At 36.5% G+C, this 22,626-nt stretch overlaps 2 protein-coding genes across 2 annotated transcripts in view; both read right to left on the bottom strand.

Annotated features, from left to right (window-relative positions):
- Positions 1–1,723: 1,723 nt before the first annotated feature.
- Positions 1,724–11,770, bottom strand: LOC141432995 (dynein beta chain, ciliary-like). Its single transcript, XM_074094835.1, has 15 exons — positions 11,678–11,770; positions 10,430–10,600; positions 9,005–9,093; positions 8,767–8,870; positions 8,495–8,683; positions 7,314–7,487; positions 7,059–7,194; positions 6,649–6,877; positions 6,287–6,478; positions 5,460–5,594; positions 5,191–5,324; positions 4,363–4,552; positions 4,094–4,195; positions 3,858–4,011; positions 1,724–1,914 (listed from the first exon to the last, which is right to left on the bottom strand). The coding sequence occupies exons 1-15, from the start codon at positions 11,732–11,734 to the stop codon at positions 1,724–1,726; spliced, it is 2,247 nt and encodes a 748-aa protein (XP_073950936.1). The 5' UTR covers positions 11,735–11,770.
- Positions 11,771–16,175: 4,405 nt separating this feature from the next.
- LOC141432749 (dynein beta chain, ciliary-like) overlaps positions 16,176–22,626 on the bottom strand; it is a 51,501-nt gene continuing 45,050 nt past the window's right edge. The window contains exons 75-82 of the mRNA XM_074094494.1: positions 22,306–22,501; positions 21,808–21,981; positions 21,640–21,708; positions 21,008–21,190; positions 20,742–20,915; positions 20,464–20,612; positions 17,384–17,578; positions 16,176–16,787 (exon numbers count right to left, since the gene is read on the bottom strand). Coding sequence (XP_073950595.1) covers positions 16,688–16,787; positions 17,384–17,578; positions 20,464–20,612; positions 20,742–20,915; positions 21,008–21,190; positions 21,640–21,708; positions 21,808–21,981; positions 22,306–22,501 — 1,240 coding nt within the window. The 3' untranslated portion in view covers positions 16,176–16,687. The remainder of the gene's footprint in view (positions 16,788–17,383; positions 17,579–20,463; positions 20,613–20,741; positions 20,916–21,007; positions 21,191–21,639; positions 21,709–21,807; positions 21,982–22,305; positions 22,502–22,626) is intronic.

Genomic DNA, 22,626 nt, shown 5'->3' with positions numbered 1-22,626 from the left:
ACGTATAATTTCCAACGGTGTAGTAAAACCATCTAAAAGTAAATCGAGGCCTGATTAAGGCTCCTACCCCTCACACGTGAAACAAATTCGACAATTTCTCGGTCTAGCAGGTATTTTAGGCGCTATATTCCTAACTTTGCTAGAAAAACGCGTGTATAGCACGCTTAACACGAAAGAATGTAGATTTCGTTTGGGGTCCGGAGCAAGAGCAAGCTCGTACCGCGATTATTAGTTGTCTTACTAATGAGCCTATCGCTAGCAATTTTTGATCCTCAGCTACAAACTGAGGTACATACAGATGCAGTAGCGCTGGTTACGGAGCGTTGCTTTGCAAAATTCATGAAGATGGTCAAAAGCGGGTAGTTGCGTATTTTAGCAAAGTTACTCAGGGTGCCGAATCGCGCTATCATTCTTATGAGCTTGGAAACATTAGCTGTTGTGAAAGCCCTCAACACTTCGACATTACCTGTTAGGACTTAAGTTCAAAATTATTACCGATTGTAATGCGTTAAAGCTACCCCAGTTTAAAAAAGGATCTCTTACCAGGGTTGCTAGGTGGTGGATCTATCTCCAAGATTTTAATTTTGAGATTGAGTATCGCAAGGGTTTGTTACGTCGCACGCTGACTAATATATCTTGGAACTCAGCATGACTCGAGGATTTATTTCGCCTAAAAGAAAGACACTTGTGTCAGTATAATATAATTAAAAAAAATAACATTCCTTTTATTGAATAACACCCAATGTCGGAGTCGGTTCAGGAGGTCATAGCTGTATTTTGCCATGATAAGCAAAACATTTTACTTAGTACATTACTGCAGAGGCCCTAATTAGGGGATTGCCGGCCGAGTAGTTATAGATGGCTGAGTGTTAACGAAGCTATCTAAATATACGAGGCCGACGATCCCTGTACATGGACGAGGCTTGTATAGTGCTTTTCTCAAATAAATCCAAGGAAATAATACCATGTCACTTGATGATGAACTCATAACGGAAACAATAACTCTTATTTGTATTAAATCACTCATCATCAAAACGTCATTTTGGCAAAATACAAGTATTACCTCTTGAACCGAATCCCAAGTTTCATTTTTACCCGACTGCCCAAAGGAGGGTTATGTTTTTCGACCGTATGTATTTATGTATGTATGTATGTATGTGGGTATGTATGTCCACTTCTTTGGTCCTCGCTGCAGCCTAAACGGCTGGACGGATTTGAACATATGAGGTATCATTGGATTTGTCGTAACTGTCGAAGTCACATAGGGTAAATATTTCAATATGCCATCTGATAAATAAAAATGGCGGAGAAATAAAAAAAAATTGTATTGTAACAATATGGGTATCAAATGAAAGCTAATAATTAGCCCATTCTAAATATAGACGGGTTATAATACTTTTAATCTACCATTTTCCCGTAAATATCAAAAAAGTATAAAATAAAACATTAAAATAAAAAACCCCGACTGCCTTAAAAACTAAAAGGAAGAAAATAAGTCTAGTGTTCTAGAACTCTATCAAGTAGCTAATTTACAGCTCAATCCAGGGGACCCATCTAAATCGTAACCAGCTCAAAAATTTTTGGTCCCGACTCCTGAACTTTAAATAAGCTACTTGACAGTTCTAGACCACTACACTTATTTTCTTCCTTTTAATTTTTAAAGCTATCGGGTTTTTTGATTTTTTAATTGAATGTTTTATTCATTATAATAATTATGACCTGGCTACGATTTCTGATGTCGCTCCGGAACGGCCAACAGTTCCATCTTGTCGGGGTTCTCCTTGCGATTGTGCAACGGTATGTCGCCCCACGCCGCTATATTGGCAAGCCCGCGCAACATGTTGTTTTGCGCCCTAAGCACACGCTCTTGTAGTGCGTTAATCGCCTGGTACACCTCTGCCATCCATTCCGTAACTAGTCGAAAAGTAGATACAAAATAACACTGGTAAGCCTGACTTTTAGCTTTTATTTTTATGAAAGTTTTACACGAAGAATACATCGAAATAACATTGATTCCTCATTAATCTACTAGGAGTATGAGCATAATAAACATTTTCATTTTTTTTTTCAATTATCATAATCAGAGCTCGGCGGGGGTGAGCTGTTTTCAGAGTTTGCATAACATGGACATGCCTTGTCATTCAATGACAAAATTATTTTATTTAGAATAGAATTCTGTTCTATTCTATTTTATTTAGGCTGCCTTTCCACTACGACCTTTATGTCGCCATTAAAACAAATGATTTTTCACCTCAGCAGCTCAAACAGGCAGGTTTTGCTATGAAAAATCAGTGAGCAAAATCGCATTTTGCTCACTCCGTGAGACAAAGTAGCTTTTTTAATAAAAAAAATTTAAATGCTGAGGACAGTGCTGGGTCCACTCCCTGAATTCCAAATATTTGAACTTGACTTTGATCTGTCAATATGAAAAAGCGAGAGATAGGATCACATCGATACTAAGTTCGATTTTCAAATTCTGTAGGCCTAAAAAGAAACAAACAAACGTTAGAGTTCGGATACACATATAACTGCAAAATTACAAAACGTCTGTTATATTAAGTATATAGCGCCTTATTAAAGGGATTTAGTATATCACTTATTGTTCGAAGCCTGTACGGTGCTTTTCTCAAATATAAACTAAAAAACTACCAAGATAAATTTGTAAACAAAACGAGCATAAATGAACGAATATCCCGCTCAATTTTACTTTTTTCTTAGTGTTTTTACTTTTCAGTTAAGCAAGAAGCATTATGCCAACCTAATAAAAAAATCTTTGCACCTTTGGCATTAACAATATGTCAATAATGAATGAATTATAGTAAGGACAAATTGAAAAACAAAAACACGAGGTGAAATAAAAAAAAACAGTGAATTACATGACAGCGAAAAATTACCGAAATGTTATAATTTTCCCACTCTTTTAATAAAGTATGCAACCTCGTTGTACGAAAGCCGCTGCTCTTGTTTTTTTTTAATAAAATCGTTTCGTTTACGGCATCTCTTAAAGTTGGATCAAATATTTGTCAAATTGAATGAATTTGCAAGTAATAATCATGTTTCAAATAATAGAAATCCTAATAAAATCATTCAATCATTTTTATAATGGATACTTTTTCGTTCCATATTCAAAACCTGTATACTTACCGGAGACTTTTGATCGTTGTCTGGCATTCTTAAGTGACTTTTTAAAAATGTAATGGCGACTGTATCAATAATTTCCGAGAAAAAGTTTTAAATATGATAAAGTAAGTACTATATTTATTTCTTAACAATCGCATTATATTTTAAAGTACTTGTTTTTTTTGTCTTCTAAATATATTATATTTATTTAAATGTTTTATTTTAACCTTTAATTTAAATGTTCTCGCTGCTCAGGTGAAAAGTTGTATGTGTCACACGAGACCAAAGTTTTTTTGCATCTCGTGTGTTTGAATCACTTGCTCATCTCAGGATTCCAACCTAGAATCACTAGCTGTCGCTCGTGACTCAATTGTAGAATCCTTCGCTTACTCGGGATTCAAAATCAACACTCGCACCAAAAAACGACTTTGCTCTCTTGTTGCACAAATAACTATTTATAGCGAGATTTTTTGGCAAACGTCTTTAAATAATATGTATATCCATATGATACTATTAAAGTTAATAAAGTGATATGATATGATATTAAACTAAACCTACTCGTTTTATACATAATGCATTGTCATTTTAATTTAATTATAACTTTTATAACTACTTAATAAAGTTTTATTTTCTTTTTATATTTCTTTCTATGGTGTAGATATTAATAGTAGATAGTAATGCAAAATGTCAAAATGGCTCACGCCTGCCGAGCTCTGATCATAATAATGTATAGTTACAATCATCATTCCACGTGAGCTCCTCCACGCCGCGGCCGAGCAGTGTGTCGATGGCGGAGATCTCTTTCTCGATGAGCGCCACTTCGGTCTCGTGGCTGCCCTCGCGGATCGCGTTGTACCAAGAAATAGCGCGGTTCAGCCGGTTCATGTCATACTATATAAAATAAATAATTTAGATAGAGACGTACTGATAAATTTATACAGACAGTGTTTACGATAAAAAAATAGAAAATTACTTGTAATTTTTCGTTGCGAGCATACAAGTCCAAACCATCTTGAGGTATACCTTGCTTATTCAAATATTTCATGTAACGTATTTCGCGCAGCAGCATCACCAGCTGAAAAAAATATCTTTCACATTGTTAACAAATACCATGAACTATTAATTACAAAATGATGTCTAGAGCTCTAAGCAACAATCCGTAAATAAACTTAAAACAATATTTAAATTATATTATTGTAGCTCTTCAGGTAAAATCCTGCTTTTCTTTCCATTATTTCTTACCTCAGGGGCGAAATTGTTTCGAACAAATGGTGGATCTCTATAAATGAGATTTTTAGCCAAATGTGTTTTACAAATCCCTGGAACAGTACCACACCAAGGCTTGAAGTTCCTGTCTTCAACCTGGTTAATGTACCCGTTCATCTCGTTCATCTTTTGCTTTATGTAGATGGCCGACTCTGTTTCTATTATACTGTGAACAGTCCAATATACCTTGTTTATTTATTTTTTAATTTAAGACTTTAGCATACCTTCCATTCAGTACTTAAAAACACACCAGCACCTAAAAGTGAGCTGGGAAAGTAAGGGCCCCATACCCTTAAATGTAAAGCGGTACCTACTCTCACTCATGTTACCGTATCTGCTTTCCTCTGTTCTGTAGGTTTTTCTTTCATTATGACAAAACCGTGACAACAGATAAAAGACACAGATAAATGATTATTTTACTTATCTGTTGTTTAAAAACATTTGACGTAATATAAAGGTACACATCAGGTGAGATAGGGGTCAATCACGGTCAGTTATTATTATTTGATTCGACTGGATGGCAAACGAGCAAGTGGGTCTCCTGATGGTAAGAGATCACCACTGCCCATAAACATCTGCAACACCAGGGGTATTGCAGACGCGTTGCCAACCTAGAGGCCTAAGATGGGATACCTCACGTGCCAGTAATTTCACCGGCTGTCTTACTCTCCACGCCGAAACACAACAGTGCAAGCACTGCTGCTTTACGGCAGGATTAGCGAGCAAGATGGTATTAGCAATCCGGGCGGACATTATTATTAACAAGGTCCTACCACCTGCTATGTAAAAAAAAAAGGTACGTACGGATCCTCAAATACAAGAAATTCCTCCATTGGCACCTGCATCTTTGAACGAAGTTTTTGAACCCACCAGATCACTCCGGCTACTGGAGGGAGATATGGGTCTACCATTGGTCTCTCGGGGCCTTTGGTCAATTTCTATTGAGGAAATAATTTATACTTAAATATTAATATCATTATAATAATATGGACTTTTGAAGATCACCATTATTGTATTCTTAACTGCTATTACAGTGATTCGCAATAAATTTAAATATCGTAATTTAACCTTACCGCCATTTCTTCGTCGAAAATTTCCTTCGTCTGGTCTAAATTATTATGCATATAATCTAACAATCTGTTTAGTTTCGGTTTGAGCTCAGCTTTGATGACAGGACGATGGAATAAGTCACCCATGATTTGGAAGAACTGTTGATATCAACCAAAAAATAAAATTAATCAATACCTAAGCTTGTCTGTTATCTTTGATATGAAATAGTCAAGCATAATGTAAGTATCAAACATTTAAATCATGGGTCAGTTCTTGCTGGGCTATCTGATCAAGCATACTTTGAAAAAGGACCACACACAAAAGAGCTTGACTACAATTACGTCAGTGATCGTGTTTTAAATTTTAATAAGTTTTTACTTTGTATTTAGTTTTTGAATAGTTAATGCTTATGAACGTAGGTACCTAGGTACAGTCAGCAACAAAGATATGAATACAGCTTAAGTGCCAAAAATATTAATACAAGATCTTAATGTATTCCTATCTTTCTAGCTGACTGAACAAAACTGAAAGTACCTACTTGGAAAGTGCAATTAAAAACTATTGAGCGTCTCCTGATTATACATTTTATCCATCCTTCCAAAAAAAAATCATTTCAATACACACACACACACACACACACACACACACACACACACACACACACACACACACACATGCACACAACAGAAACCTTCCCGATCGTTTTATTACCAAACATCATAAATAAGTATTTTTTCTGCTATCAAAAGTATAAAGACACATGATTGCACAATATTCTGTCCACTGGCTAAAGGATAATGGTTAGCCTAAGAGACTATATATATCTAAAAGCAACTGGGATAATAGAAACCTTTATGAAATGAGGCTGGTCGTTGCACTCGTCGAGGCCCTGTGTAAAGAGCGAGGCGAGGCGGCGGTCCACGTCTGCAAGAACTCCCATATGCTTTTTGTAATCGGGCAGAAACGAGTTGTCCTCCGGGTCAGCCGGGTCGTACGTAATGTTGCCGAGGTTCTGGTAGATGAGAGTGTACTCTTCTAACACCTTTGAAAATATAAGTATGAAGTTAAATTAAATCAAATTTAAAACAATCTTTGCTGAAAATATACCTGATGAAAGTATTAACTATTGCCTTTGATTTTGATAATTAAATAATAATTGAACTAGCCTCTGATTTATGCGTATAAACCAATGCAATAAAAATAAGTCGTAACCTTCATACACTCCGTGCTGATAATCTTGCCTCTCAATCCGCAAAACTCCACCTTTTCCAGTTTTATAATCTCGCAAGTAGCGTCTAAAATTTCTTCAATCATCCGGAGTTTCTTTACATATATGTTAAAACGCATAAACACGCGATCAAAGTCGAAAGACCAGCGCACCGGCGTCACACCAGCCGGGAAAAACGTGTGCACTTTGTCACGATTTAGCTCGTAGGTGTCACTGGAAAATAAGTCATAATTACTTAAGTCTAGTTTATTCTTATTTCTTTCTAATTTATACCGATATGACGATTACGTACGAGTGGCCTCTCATTCAATACACGCTCATTCACCTCATAAGCTAATATCATTCAGTCCTTTATCTGATGAAGACAAGATTAACAGTAATTTATTCAACTTACATAAATTGTTTCAATACTGCTAATGCCCTCCTCAATTTGAGAAGCTGTTCGTCGGGATCTCCTTGAAATATGGTAGGCGGATCAATTGAATTGGTGCACTGCATTATTACTAGATTGCACACCTCACGAAGTAGCGCTAGAAGAAAAAATATAACATAACAATTATTGGGCTTGTAAACCTGACGCTTTAGACACAGTCAGTCAAAAATTGCCAGTTTTGTAAATTATCAAAGGTTTCCCAAGAAATATACATACGTATAAGCTTCTCTACATTGCAGTAATATCTGGAGTTGCCCCATAGCAGACCAATACAGTGAAACATGGGTCGGACGAGCCATTTGGCTTCTTGGAAGTCATTGCCTTCAAAAGTCTCAAAGTGGATAGCAAGCGGTTTCTGGTACACATATATATCGCGGCATTCTACAATACCTGAAATTGTCCCGTTAATTATTAATTAACGTTAATTTAAGCCAACTAGAAAGTAATAATTTAACCCACTGCCACTATAGGGGAAGCTGTACTACCTCGGACAGTTTTTGATTTTTAGAAAAATAACTCATTATGGAATACACGCCAGATATGAAAATATCTAAAGATACATCATTAGGCTATGTTATTCGGTAAAAAACTAAGCGATTCGTTTCTTAATTTTGAGACCGTAGGCTTACGAAAAAAAAAGGGAAAAATGTCCAAGGTACAACACCCCTGATGTACATTTGGACATTCGAGGTTGTACCTTGGACACGTGATTTTTTTTCAGGAAAATATTTAATGATTATTTGTTTTATTTATTTATAGAATCGATGACTTATTTACTGGTTATTGGCACACGGCAGTTTTTCCCGCCAAGTTCGTACATATTATTTTATATCAAACAAAAAGTTACCTTAGTTTTTGGTTTAGACGCTGATTACATGATGAAATCGTATTGATCAAACGACTAAATTACTTAATTTTAACTAAAATACCTTTCAGCATCAAGATATGGTCGGTACAAAAAATATATATTTTTTACTCTTAAATTTCATTGGCCAAGGTACAACGTATTTTTAGTGTCCTAGGTACAACGTATCCAGTTTTTTAGGTAAAAATACGTCCAAAACGCACATCGATTTAGGTTTAGGCTGAAACAACCCTATTGTTCCGTAGCTAATTAACGTAACTTCAACATAGTTTATTAACTTTTATTACGAAAAATTAAAACATTAAATAAATAAGCTTCATTTAGAGTTCAAAAAAGGTACTTTTTGTACAGGGATTTTTATTTTCATGATTTTCTGACATAGCACATACAGTTTCGTTACTAACTTTACTTCGATAGTTCCGGCCGACGGTTCAAATGGCATAGCACATGACAATAATGCGGGAACATTTAAATGTCGACGACTGTCCGAGGTAAAACTATGGCCAAGGTACAAGAGTTTCCAAATACGTACCAGCCACAATATTTGTAAGCATAGTCTTGAAACAATCCAGGTATACACTGTGCGTGTCTTCGAGGTAATGCGCCATCCGTTTGACGCGTGGATCTCTTAACTGGGAGTAGATGCCTTCCAAGTTTTTCAACCGGGTTGCGTAGAAATCTATGTCCGCGCTCGGCATAGGAAACTTCGTTCGTTTGAAAGCTAAATAGGTACAATAAAAAAAATAATATGCTTTGCTTTCGAACCCGGGGTGGTAATAATCATTTTTATGCGTTAGTACCTACCTATGTAAGAATCCTCAGCTAATAGATCATGAACTTGCTGAGTCCATTTTATTACAGCACCTTCGATGTTAGTTTTGAGGTATAGATCCACATCTTCACCATCACTAGAAAGTTACTAATCCATTAAAAAAGCTCATTGATGTGTTGAGTAAATTCAAAGTCAAACAAAGTTTATTGTCGTCTGGACTGATATTTTTAATATTAAGTAAGTATTTCATAAATATAATTTTGTTTGTACCTTTCTCTGAGCTTAGCTTCCGCGTGAAATATATTTTCCACTCCAGCAGGCATGGGAAGCATCACTTGACTGCTCATTTCTCCTTTTAACTGTACAGGTAAATAACCAAGTGAAATAAGATTAAGTTTATTTAAAAATATATACACTAATAAAAATATAAGTAACTAGCGGCCCGCCCCGGCTTCGCACGGGCAAAGTAAAAAAAAACACGGCCAAGTGCGAGTCGGACTCTTGTACGAAGGGTTCCGTACGACATTAGACATTAGCATAAAACGGCAAAAAAAAACACGTTTGCTGTACCTATGGGAGCCCACCTTAAATATTTATTTTATTTTAATTTAATATTTTTTTTAAAGTAAGTATATTTATACAAATAAATATTCTGTGAAAATTTCAAGCAACTACCTGTTACCGTTATTAATATCGAGCAAAAAAATCACGTTTGTTGTATGGGAGCCCCCCTTAAACATTTATTTTATTCTGTTTTTAGTATTTGTTGGAAATAGAAAGTTTCAACTGTCTAGCTATCACGATTCATGGGATACCGCCTAGTGACAGACAGACAGTAGAGTCTTAGTAATAGGGTCCCGTTTTTATTGCCCATTTTTCACTTCACACACATTTTTCAGCTCAATTTCCCAAAAACTACACCCGACACACACGAAGCCGGGGGGCGCGTCAACGTAGAGTAATATCTTTTGAATGGAATGTCCGATTTGAATAATTCAAAAATAATCTACAGGTATTGAAACCGTCTTGAATATAAAATTATTTATTTGGATAAGGATTAATACAAAGGTATGGATAACTTGGTCTGATTTTAGTCGTCATTTCGATCAACTTTTAAAATGTAAAAAAGTAGTTATGGTGACACAGCTACAATAGTTGGTTGGACATATGGTATCGCGAGGTTTTTTGTAGATCTTGATTATATTCTTTAATATCGTAAAACATTTTTTTGTTATAATCAATAGTTTCTACAGCGCATGCGATGAAATATGTTTTATAGCAACTTTTTTACACTTTGAGTTACATTATTGTAGTTTTAGTACGGAACCCTAATTTTTCAGTTAATAAATATATGGCCTATACAATTATTTAGCATTCTAATAGTGAAAGATTTTTTTAAATCGGTCCATTAGTTTTTGAGTTAATTCGTAACAAACATCCAAAAATCCAAAGCTTTCCTCTTTATAATATTAGTATAAAGATATAGATATAACATCTATGTAACACGGCTAAACAATTATTTAAGTTGATTCTATTCTATTTTATTATTTAACACTAATGAATCCAATGTTATCTACTACTGTCAAAGTAATCGAGAAAAGAAAAAATTTAATTCAAATTGGTAACCTAAAATGTACCTACTAAGTTTATAAATACATAATTGTATACACAGTTATAACAAATTATTAATTGAACCTGGTGAAATAAGCTCCTCAGTTCGTCTACGTGTCGTTTCATATCATTCCTTACAATCTTGGGCCAACCCTTTTGGTTCCCAGGGTTGCAGAGTAGAGGCCCGATTACCTCGTCCGCCATCACGCTTAAATCCTGGATGACGTTGCCAGATATCTCGCCAACAGTTACACACTGGAAAAAAAACATTACTTTTTTTAATAGCCTTTATACCTAATACGGAACTTAAGCTAATTAATAATTGGATTAGGTTCATAAATGGCTTCATAGATTGCAAAATAACTAAGTTATCAAAATGGAGACGTCCTAATTGCAGCATGCTTAGTAAGCACAATGACTTTTTGAAAAATGATGTGGAAACTTGGAAAACTGAAAGTCTGTTTCGCGTCGTAAATAGCAAAAAAGGTACCGTATCTAATTACACAATGACTAGTTAGATTTAAACTAGATTTATTTAATCTTGGTTGTAAAATGACTCATTATGAAATAAAGGAGTCTCAATTCAAGCAGCATAAAAACCTCCGAAGCAGCTGGACAGATTATGAGCTGGACAGATTCTTATCAGCCAAAAATATTAAGATCAAATTAACCTGGTGGAACCTTTTAATAATCAATTTCACTGTGATTTCCTTGACAAAAGTATCAAATGTCAACATGAGATTAGTAGCACAAAGGTTCCACCCTGGGTCATGAGTCATGATTCAATTTGCTCGACTGTACGTAAGTAGGTACTATTAAAATCTCATTCTATTACATGCGAAACTAATTCTTCTAGATATCTGTCTGTTACCACTTCACGCACTGCTGAATCGAAGTTGATAAAATTTGGTTTAGAGATAGTTTAATTTAACCCTTAATAAGGTAGAGGCGATTGAGCGACCACTTGCATTGAGTTGGAAACTGAACCTTATTATTTTAATAATACATCACAATTTCCATTGTAATTATTGAAAATACGACTAGCGTTAGAATTATTCTTTGTCAGGTATGTATTATAGCTGCTTTTGATTCAGTGGTAGTATGCTCCATTAAATGGGGCCTTATTAAGGGTTAAGACCCGAAGAAAGAAGGAAGTAGGTACATAAATAGTTTTTATCCCGAAAAAATACTTAGGTCCCGCCCGTGGGATAGCAATATTAACGAATCCTTCGCAGGAATCACATGCAACAGCTAGTGTACTTACTACGTTTTAGGTTAATTATAGGTACCTTGGACACTATTGTAGGCTAGTTAAAAAAAAAAAATAGGTACCTTGCGGAAATTGGCCGGTGTAATTTTATCATCAATATTCCTCAAAAAATACACCATCTTGCCTCTGCTTATTGGCGGGAATTGCGTTGCACATGTCAGTAGTCCCGCGGTGTTAACACGGAAGACAATAATGTCAAATTTAGGAATATCAAAGTATCGGTACAAGACGTGCTGAAAAAAAAACAAGAATAAAATCTCGGAACTTGTGAAATTTGCTGTAAATGTACACTTATGTACCTAGACAGTTCGTACCCTTTCATCTCCTGTTATGAACTTATTCCATTTTTCAGCTTTCAGTTTAAGTGATTTCAGCAAGTAGTCCTGCATGAACTCTATCCGAGTATCCGCAGTATCTTCTTTCTACAAGTATGTTAATAATTTTATTAATTTCATATAATAAAATACAAAATATCCATAGGACTAAAACTATTACTAAATTAAAACAACTAAAACTAAAACTTTAATTAAAAAAGAGAGGTGGGCCTCTTGGCATGGTGCCCATCATGCAGGCAGCATTCCCGCGTTGAACTGCGATTGAGATTCTTTGCGCGAGAAAGCTGCCGGCGCGAGGGTTGCCTGTTTCCTCCCTTAACCTATTGCTGAGCTCCCTGTGTAGCTCCAGCGCACCCTTACCCCAACCTTAACATAAACTAAATTAAACTGAGAAGCAAATTAACATAATACAATACTTACATCACCCATATTGAAGGTTTTATTAAATACCTACAACACGATCTTTTTTAAACGTTGTTTCTATATGCATTACATCTTGTACGACTCAAATTATTGTCGTTTTTATAATATTGAAATCCTATTATTATTGTTTACGCTGTTGCCAAACAACAAATTAGTCATTTAAATACTTGAATATCGAATTCCCAGACCACAGAATAATTACTAAAATACTTCTTTGTCTACCATTAATTTATGGTGGTATAGAAACTCTTCTAGACTACAAATAGAATGACGACCACAGAAATTCCAAAAATGGTTTTGGGCTTTATCAGTTTTACAAGACTGGCCAACTTATCTGTAAATCCCTGAGGTAAATCCTGTTCTGTCTGTGTGTGAATCAGACCAAGCAATACTACTTATAAAATAAAAATACACAAGACTTACACTTATGCAAACGACTTTAAAACTTTTCGATTCCCGGATAAGTTAGTCACTTTAGTCAGTCTGTAAAATTCCAGCACTCAACAAACGACTTTGGAATTCTATTTCTGTGCATCGTTCTCACCCGTTAGCTCTCATATTTCGTTTCCTATATTTTTTTACCATACAACGGCAACATTCACAAGACACTGGCAGAAGTATCCTCCGTTTATAACAAAAAATTAAACAGACTAAGTACAAAAACCCTTGTATTTTCAACCAAGTTTCTACAAGTTTGAAGTCGGTTCGGCATAAACACAGAATAAGTAATAGTAGTAGTGCCGTACAGAAGGGACTCTCTCGAACAAAAGTCAAGTTTAGGTATAAATCCTTACCTACTCTTACGACTTGCACGCGAAATTGAAACTTATCATGTTACTCGAGCGTTCATATTCCGTTGGGCACCGTTGACTCGAAACCGGTTTGGCGGCAAGAGCACAGGGTTCCCACTCGCCGATGAATAAAGATAACAGTGGGTATTAATATGAATTCAATAAACTATCTTTAATAAACAAGTAAATATTCCTTAACATACCTATATAACAACAAAGCATGATAATGATAACCTAATTACCTTTGCCTACTACAGATTTCCGTATTGGCGAAACCATGTCTTAATATACCTACTGAGCGGCAAAAATCTGGCCCTCAAATGTATGCATAATCGGTAATTTTGTATGAAGGGTGGGCCAAATTTTTTGCCGCTGAGTATATTATTTTTGACCAACCAATTACAGAATTTTATCAGTAGATACTACAAACATACGAAACTATTACTAGGCAGGGACTTTGAAAATTAGAGAAGTAAAGAATATTGAAAAATGATATAATTCCGATTCCTTTATCTTCTTTCTAATTATACATCTGTAAACACAACAGTATAACTCAGACGAATTATATCGTTTCGAAGTCATGGCTGCAAAATAAAATAAGTAGGTAGGTACCTACCTATACAAATCACGCGCGACGCGTCTAGCATGCGAGTCGAGGGGCAACCCACTGCCGTATTACGTACCTAAACTGCAGAGTGTCCAACCCCTGGCATAAGCCAGCAGGAGTGGACCTATCTATAGTCGTCTACCTCACCTTATTATACCCAATGATCAATTCAAATGGGTCAGTAGGGATAAGTCAGAAGCTATAATGAGGAAAATCTGCTCTTAGGAACTATGGCTTCGTTCGATTTTCGATTCAGCACTTTCCTCTTGCAAAGATTAGGAATTTCAGAGAGGTAATGCGGCCAGTGTCTTGGGGTCAATGCCTGAGGCAAAATATCTTGTACTTTGTAATTTTAGTTTAGTACACAATTTAGTTTTAGTTTTGTAATTGTTTTTTATAATATTAGTTAGTCAAGTAAATATTTTTTAAGAGTTGTTAATTTATTTAATTAAACATCATAATTATACTCTAACTCTCATACATAACCGGGAACGAACTCGGTCAAAATCTTTGTACTTAAACAATGCTGCAAATTCTGCTTAGTTTTCCTTTGTTATTGTTGATTGTGTGAATCTTGTGTGAATCATAAGTGAAGAAAAACACATTTTTCTAGCAAAATCCAAAAACTTTTGCATGTGGTAGGACCTTGTGCAAGGTCCGCCCGGATTGCTACCACCATCTTGCTCGCTAATCCTGCCGTGAAGCAGCAGTGTTTGCACTGTTACGTTTCGGCGTGGAGAGTAAGACAGCCGGTGAAATTACTGGCACTTGAGGTATCCCATCTTAGGCCTCTAGGTTAGCAACGCATCTGCAATCCCCCTGGTGTTGCAGGTGTCTATGGGCGGTGGTGATCTCTTACCATCAGGAGACCCACTTGCTCGTTTGTCATCCAGTCGAATAAAAAAAAATGTTTAATTTGACACACTTTCAGTTACAGTAGGTAGTCAGAATGACTTGAGATTTGAATAAGTTTTTGGTAAAAAAAAGCATTTTTAATACTTACAAGCTTTTATTCTGACTGTACTTTTTGTCGATTTCAAATTAATTTTAACTGTCACCCAAACTACATTCGCATACCAAAAAAAACATAGTTTACAGAGATTTTGACTAGGTTCGATTCCCGGTTATGCATGAGTTAAATTAAAAAAAAATCAGAAATCGAAGCGAAATCTGTTCCTAAGAACAGATTTCGCTACCTCTCATAGTTTCTGACTTCTCCCTGCTGACCCATTTGGATTGATCAATAAGTATTTGCCCTGTATATAATATTGGGCTTCATACTCCTGCTGGCTCGGGCTGAGCCACCGACTTCAAACTGGTAGAAAAATATTGTCATGGTTTCTTTGAAGTGTTGGTTCAATTTTTAGTTAAGTAGGTATTATTTTTTTCATGCGTTTTATTGTAAATAACCTAAGATACAATAGTTTAATGTCAACTGCTCGCCACCTTTTACAAAAGATTGCTTTTTCCCATGCAGAACGTTCATTATTGAGGAGTCCTACTGCTTCACCCCCGTTCCATTTCGCCATATGCATTACGACGAGCATAAATTGCTTAGCAACTGTATTAAATTAATTGAAATTCAGCCCGTGAGGGAGGAATTGTTATTGAGTAGCTCCGGTGATCAACTGTGGTCTTCATCATCAGTTCCACTTCACCAAATGGTTTTCAAGAGCAAATGCTGAAGTTACTACTTATACTAAACACATACACCCTTTTGAATTGTACACGACTTTGCAGTGAAATAAATACATAAATATACCCAAATTACCATTTGAAAAGTTCCCTCGATTTCCTTAGAATCCAGGCATCAGATCGTGATTTTGTGCCTATGGGACCTAATTAAAGGTATTCCTATACGAACGAAAAAAAAAACTAACCGTTTTATTAATGACGGAGTTCTGAGGTAACAAACATTTAAAAAAAAATATAAAAATATACAACCGAATTGATATCCTCCTCCTTTTTAGAAATCGGTAAAAAAAATAGACTATATAACAATTGATTGTGGATTGAAAGGTTAAAATCAGAATCAGTCAGTTCGGAACTTTGTTTGGGCTAGTTAGGAGATAAATTATAGCTGCTAAAGTTGGACCAGCGTCTCGTGGCAGTGGGTCGGTAGTGGCAGGTAAAAAAAATTAAAACCCTGACTGCTTTAAAAAATTTAATAAAAACAGAAGAAAAAAAACAACTCTAGCTGTCTAACTAAAACTTGTTAAGGTAACTTAATTTCAAAAGTCGAGAACCATTCATAAACGTGACTGGCTGGAAAATTCCCGACTAATGGGTCCCGACTTTTGATTAGCTCCTTAGGGTACGGAACCCTACGAAGTATGTATAGAACCACATATTATGAGATAATATATAATATATAAACGGATGTCTGTCACAATAATACACACAGTCAAGCTTTTGACGATTTAATAAATAAAGTAAAACACACACTTCTGGAAACTTAGCACAAAATATAAAATAAAACATGTCTTGCTTTTAAATTCTTATCTAGAATTTGCTGTTAGGATATTATAAATGCATTATGACTATAATATATGTACCTATTAGAAACGTTCTAGAGTTAGCAGTTTCAATAAAAAATAAAATAAAACATTCCATAAAAAAATTATAACTTATACACGTAAGTTCGATTCGACCTAATCTCTAATATCAAAAAAAAGAAAACAAAACAAGATGTTACAAATTACGTACACAATGAAGTCTCTTATAATATACAGTAGTTACCAACCTAAATCTCAAGTGTTTAACAGGCAAAATAAAATAAACAAGAATATACTTAAAGGTAAATAAAAAAAAAACACTATTATATATAATTATACGCCCATATATAAGTCGACAGGGAAAACCACAACTAATGATAAATTAAGTATTATAAGAAGGCAAGCAATAAAGGAAGTAAATCTATACGCCGAGCAGTAGCGCGACGCCAGCCAGCGTCCAGCGCGTGGGCTTGTCCTTAGTCTTCAGGTTGAACGTCCACACGAACGTAGGCCCACGCATCCTGCCGACAACACAACACGCGTCACCAAAAAAAACTACTCCACCCGTCGCTCGACTACTCTGCTGACATGTCATGGTCGGGGACCTTATATCCAGCGCACTAACACAAGATAGATTATAGATTTCTTATAGTCGGATCGGAGCTCTACTCTTATCGCGCGATGTATACTGAACAGATCTTAGAGACGGGTCACTAAAGGGTACGTTCTATATTGACCAACGTTGCAAACGGGGCACTAACGTGCGCGATGTGTACTACTAACCGGATCCTATAGACGGGGTACTAATACTAACGTGCACGATATGTACTGACCTGATTATTAGTGATGGGGCACTAGATTTTGTAAGTGAAGCACTAATGTGCACGACGTGTACTGACCGGATATTGTAGACGGGGCACTAGATTTTGTAAATGGGGCACTAACGTGCACGACGTGTACTGACCGGATCTTGTAGAAGGGGCACTAACGTGCACGATGTTTACTGACCGGATCTTGTAGACGGGGCACTAGATTTTGTAAATGGGGTAGTAACACGCACGATGTATACTGACCGGATCTTGTAGAAGGGGCACTAACGTGCACGATGTTTACTGACCGGATCTTGTAGACGGGGCACTCGTAGACGTTGCGCGTGTCCTGCTTGTCCTGCGTGACGGCCTTGACGTAGATGACGGGCACGATGGGGAACAGCTCCATCATGCGCGACTCCACGATGCCGCCCGTGGCCGTGTCCCAGCGCGCGCCCTCCATGAACAGCCCGTGGATGTTCGCGCCCTCACGGGGCGGAGCGCTAAACATTATGCATTATGCGTACATTATTGTGTCGCTGCTTAAGTGACTAAATAAGAAACAAACAAGCTGAGATATGTATGTATGTAAACTCTTTATTGCACATAAAAATACAAATACACAGAGAGGAGAACAAAGGCGAGCTCATCCCTAAAAAGGGATCTTTTCCAGCTAACCTAGTTAGGAGCAAACATTTTGTTATATAGAGAATAAGCAGACAGTGAAAATTACGTGCGGTAAAGAAACAAAACAGATATACTCAAAAGGGAGAAAATATATACTAAATTATTTACATTAAATCCAACATAAAACAAAATTATATTAAGTATATTATATTATATTACAAACAATTACAAAAGCGAAACACATGTCTCGTTTCAGGTGTCAGTGTCTAGCCATAATTTCTTTAACCTCTCCCTGAACGAGGCCACAGACGGAGATTCCCGGGACAAGGGTATGTGGTTATGTGGAGGGATATGAAGTGCATAGGAAAAAATTGTGTCTGTATTACTGTCCAGTGGTGGTGTAGCGGTGCTTTACCACGGAATGCTGAGGACCTGGGTTCGATTCCCAGCGCTGTTCTCTTTTTCTGGTTTTTCTGTGCATCTATGTTTCAGTTTGTATTTTCGATTATGCACACCTTAAATGGTGAATTAAATCTAATAATACATTGAAGAGGCCCGACTCCTACTTTAGCATATTTATTTCATCAAGTGGATATCTTTCTTAACGCATTCACTGCCACCGACGCATATATGCGTTTTTGGAACTTGCCTCCCAGTGCCCCTGTCATAATTATTCATACATTTTGAACGCACATGTGCGTCGGTGGCACCTGTGGTCAGTCAAGTCAAGTCAGGTGGCAGTGAATGCGTTAATTGTATTCTTTTCTTAAATTTAATTAGTTATTATAGATTATTATTAGTTACACGTCGAAACGGAGAAATGAATCGACGTGATTTTTGGAATAGATATAGTTTATGGGCCAAAGAGTGACATAGGCTACTTTTTATCCCGGAAAATGCACAGTTCCTGAGGGAACAGCGCGCGATAACTCAATTCCACGCGGACGAAGCCGCGGGCAAAAGCTAGTAGGTTACATATATGCTCGAGTCTAGAATAGGCGAACCAACTTGACAGTTCACAGTTACACCAGTGCTGTAATATGGATAAAAAACTCAATACGAAGTAATAATAAAAGAAATCTTTTATTTGAAATATTTCGTAAAAAACTTTGAGTGAATTAGTTCGCCTAATTTTGGAATCGAGTTAGTTATTGTATTCTTGTTTATCCAGACCATCGACATCTATCTATAGACTGCATGTTTCATAGAGTAAAATGGCGCACCAAAAAGGTTCACAACGCGACTTGGTAAACAACCGCACCACTTTACTTTAGTTTGTTGACGTCCGTGACAGGAGATGGTCGAGCAGAAATTATGCAAAAAAATGCCGTCTTGCGTGTTTAAACAGTGTATAAATAACACCCGAAACTCCTGAAAGGACGACGGGATCTCTTAAGTACCACAAATAAGTCCATATTACTTTATATTTTTCTCCAATTAATTTAGATTAAAATGTTTTTGTAATGATACCGAATTCACAAAGGTAAACAAGTAATTATCTATTTCATTGAATTAAGGATGAAACATAATGTTAGTATAAATAATGTGATCTATTATTATTATTAACCTACTTCAAAAAAGTTGGGCTGCTATCAATGACTGAATTAAAATAATTGGTACCTGATCACTGATTAAAAATCACCGTGTACTAAACGTTATGTTATGTAAATAAGAAATGTCTGTTATGTGAATAAATGACCTTGAACCCGATAAACTGATAATAATTTTGTATAAATAATATGAAGCCACTTGCTATTTATTTATTCCCGAATTTTAAGACACCAGCTTAGAACGCATTTACGAATATTAAGTACTTGAATTAATAAGTAATGTCTTCAGTTTTGTACGTAACGTAACTATTTTTACTGATTGTAAAACTAGGACCTAAATATTAAAAATCGGCCAATAGCGTGTCGGAGACGCCAAAACCAAGGTTCCGTAGCAGTTACGAAAAAATCATACAAACTGTATTAAACAAATATTAATTATAAGATTTATGGGGTTCCGTTTTTTCGTTTCGACAACGGAACCCTAAAATCTGCTATATACATTCGTAAGTACAAGTATCTAGTAAGTAAAATAATATATTCAAAACAATATCATAATTTAGAAACATAGACTGAACATTTCACTATTTACTTACAACGTTCACTTTACAAAATCCATTTTCTTTAATAATAATGTTCAAATTAGAAAAGTTATAGGTTCCAATAATTTTACCAGTTAAACAATTTTATTGCACGTCCCTAAATGCGTCCCTGGCGATTAGCCAGCGATATCGGCTTTCTTCGGGCATGCATGTTCGGCCATTTTCGTCAGCGCTTGATGCGCCGCGCGTTTTGTTGTTTGTTTTGACACTTAAATCTCGTGATAAGCTTATCTACCACCACAATAATTTTGTAATAAAATAATTGGTTTATTGATTTTAAAATACTATTTTCTTCTTTTGAGAGCATTTCAATAAAGAGTCATTTAAGAAATAGGTATATTTTTAAGTTATTTTCATGTTTTCATTTAAATACTTTAAACCGAAGATACATAATATTCTTATTTAGGTATAATTTCTGAACAAGTCGTTTTTGCCATCAAAAGTGAACGTATGTATAGTCAGCAGCAGAAATAGATGAGCAGCTGTGGTGCTCAAAATTATCTAAAAACTCTTCTATTGCCTAAGTAGTAGAGTCGTGTGTAGATCATTTTGTTATCAACCATTGAGGAGTTCCCTCATGGAAGACAACCCTGGCTGCAGCATCTTACTTACAGAAAATCACTCTTGCTCTTTTTGGTGACATCGCAGTTGAGGCACATCTTGTCGAGCGGCCACTCGTTTTTCCTGGCTGTTTGTTGCATGATTGCCGTAAGGAAGGACTGTGGGTTGAAGAAGCCGGCCAGCCAGACAGCAGGAGGTAACTACAAAAATCACTTTTTATTTTTTTCTCGCCTGGATAGTAAAGGTGACAGATTGATCATTGTCCACATAACAAAACAATCGACTCTCTTTTCCTGTGCAAATTATAAATTAGGTTATGATTTACGTACACTAAAGTCTCCGGACCAATTTTCGAGTTCGTTTAGACGCAAACAGAGGTCAAAGAACCAGGCAGCAAGGCCTAGCAAACTGGGGTAGGCGAGCTTGGTCCACGAGTCGGGCACTTTGTCCATGAACAGGGACTCCATCAGCTTCTCCATGTCACTGTTGATCGTCAGTTCACCCTGGATACAAAACAAAACATCAGTTCAATAAGCGATAACACAATACCGCAAATAGACCGATTGCTACTCGCTGATCTTCCGTTTTCACTAACCTTGAGTCCAAGTTCAACCTCCCTTAGAGACCGGCGTATTTCGCCCATAAGATTATTCATTCGCTCACACTCTTGGAGGGCAACGATGGTATAAGGAGTCAAATCTTCCACTTTGCTCATAAGCTCTTGCAGATTGAACGGCTCTGGCACTCTGTCTAGTATATCGTCAAGTATGATACGAACCTATAATTTTAACAAAATAGGTAGAAACATTAGTCGATTTTAAATAATTTATTGAATCAGGCGTTACTTTGCGGAAGTCCATACCAATGAACTAAAAGAATTTCCTTGCTCACCGCGACCTTACGATAGCTAAGCTTATGCAAAATATGCGTGTTCATGCAGTTCCTCCACCTCCACACTGTAAGAAACACCACAAACCCATCTATCACCACCACCACACTACACTGACGCGTTTCGAACTCAACCAGAGCTCATCCTCAGAGTGACACAACCGTACACCATGCTACCAGTTGTTAGACAAAACAGCCACAGTATAGTTAACACACAACAACTGTTAAAGGTCGCGGGTGAGCAAGGAAATTCTTTTAGTTCATTAGTCGATAGTCAAATAACCTCCGTTTTTTTGAAGTCGGTTAAAAAAGCTAAAAAAAAAAATTTTAGTTACATACCGTTTCTTCTTTTGTAGCACCTCCACCAGCCTGCGTTCCAGCATCCCGAGGTTGCATTTCGAAGACAACCTAAACAGTTAGCCAAATAGCCCATTCCAAAATTAAATTAGTTTATGTTTGTCGATCTTCAATAAAAGAAATACTTTGAAATGGCAATCATAATATTACCTTAAACAATCGTTCAGAAACCGTAGTCAAATATCCAATCTCAGCATTCGGGTGTAAACCATACAAGTAGGGCGTTTCTTCGGGCAGATAGTCGTCTATGTACTGATGATAACCCACATAATCAGAGTTAGGCGGAGAAGTAAATCCGGGTGCTAACAGCAATTCACCATCCACCTATTAATGAGTATTTTATAGGAATAGGAGCCAGAAAAGAAGTCTCAAACTACGCGTCACGACGCCTAGGGGCATCGCAACACTGAAGGGCGTTGCGAAACGGTAGACTTGGGTCTTTTGCATGCGTATATATAGAATTACACGCAAGATTATTTCACAAGGGCGCCACCAAACATTTCGACATGTAAAACAGTCGAAGTATAAAAAAAAATAAACGTCCCTGGAGAATGTTTTAACATTCTCCCATTCGAGGATAAACTTGCAGTTTTGAATTCAATTCGATATGAATAGTGTTAGATAGAACTTAAATAGAAATTGACTTACCAATTCAGTTTGCATGTATTCAAGTAAGAAAGTACGGCAGAGTCGTCTGTCCCAGTCATCTGTGATGTGCCCACCGTACATGATTTCCCCGAAGAGATACCGCAAGTCTTCCCACGGGACGCGAGGGTTCACCTCCAAGTAGTTATACAGTACATACACGCAAATGGTAAGGTCACCGAAATTGAACGGATATACTCTGGAAAGTAAAAATGTATTAAGCCTTCAAGTTGACAAACACGTCTTGTCGACATCATTGTTTTATGACATGCAAACAATAGTCAACTTTAGGGTGGCAGAGCAGTAAATCACATATTTTCCTGA

Source organism: Choristoneura fumiferana, chromosome 11 (assembly GCF_025370935.1).
Source record: "Choristoneura fumiferana chromosome 11, NRCan_CFum_1, whole genome shotgun sequence".
NCBI classification, from domain to species: Eukaryota; Metazoa; Arthropoda; class Insecta; order Lepidoptera; family Tortricidae; genus Choristoneura; species Choristoneura fumiferana.
Note: the sequence above shows the minus strand (reverse complement) of the source record. Positions and strands in the feature narration are given on the sequence as shown.

Excerpts from the sequence above, each read along its gene's own strand:
- LOC141432995 (XM_074094835.1), bottom strand. The coding sequence starts at position 11,734 with ATGGTGTATTTTTTGAGGAATATTGATGATAAAATTACACCGGCCAAT. Across the intron at positions 7,195-7,313 it reads CAATGTAGAGAAGCTTATAC|CGCTACTTCGTGAGGTGTGC; the intron begins GTATGTATATTT and ends TTTTTCTTCTAG. Across the intron at positions 4,012-4,093 it reads CTCGCAACGAAAAATTACAA|TATGACATGAACCGGCTGAA; the intron begins GTAATTTTCTAT and ends TATTTTATATAG.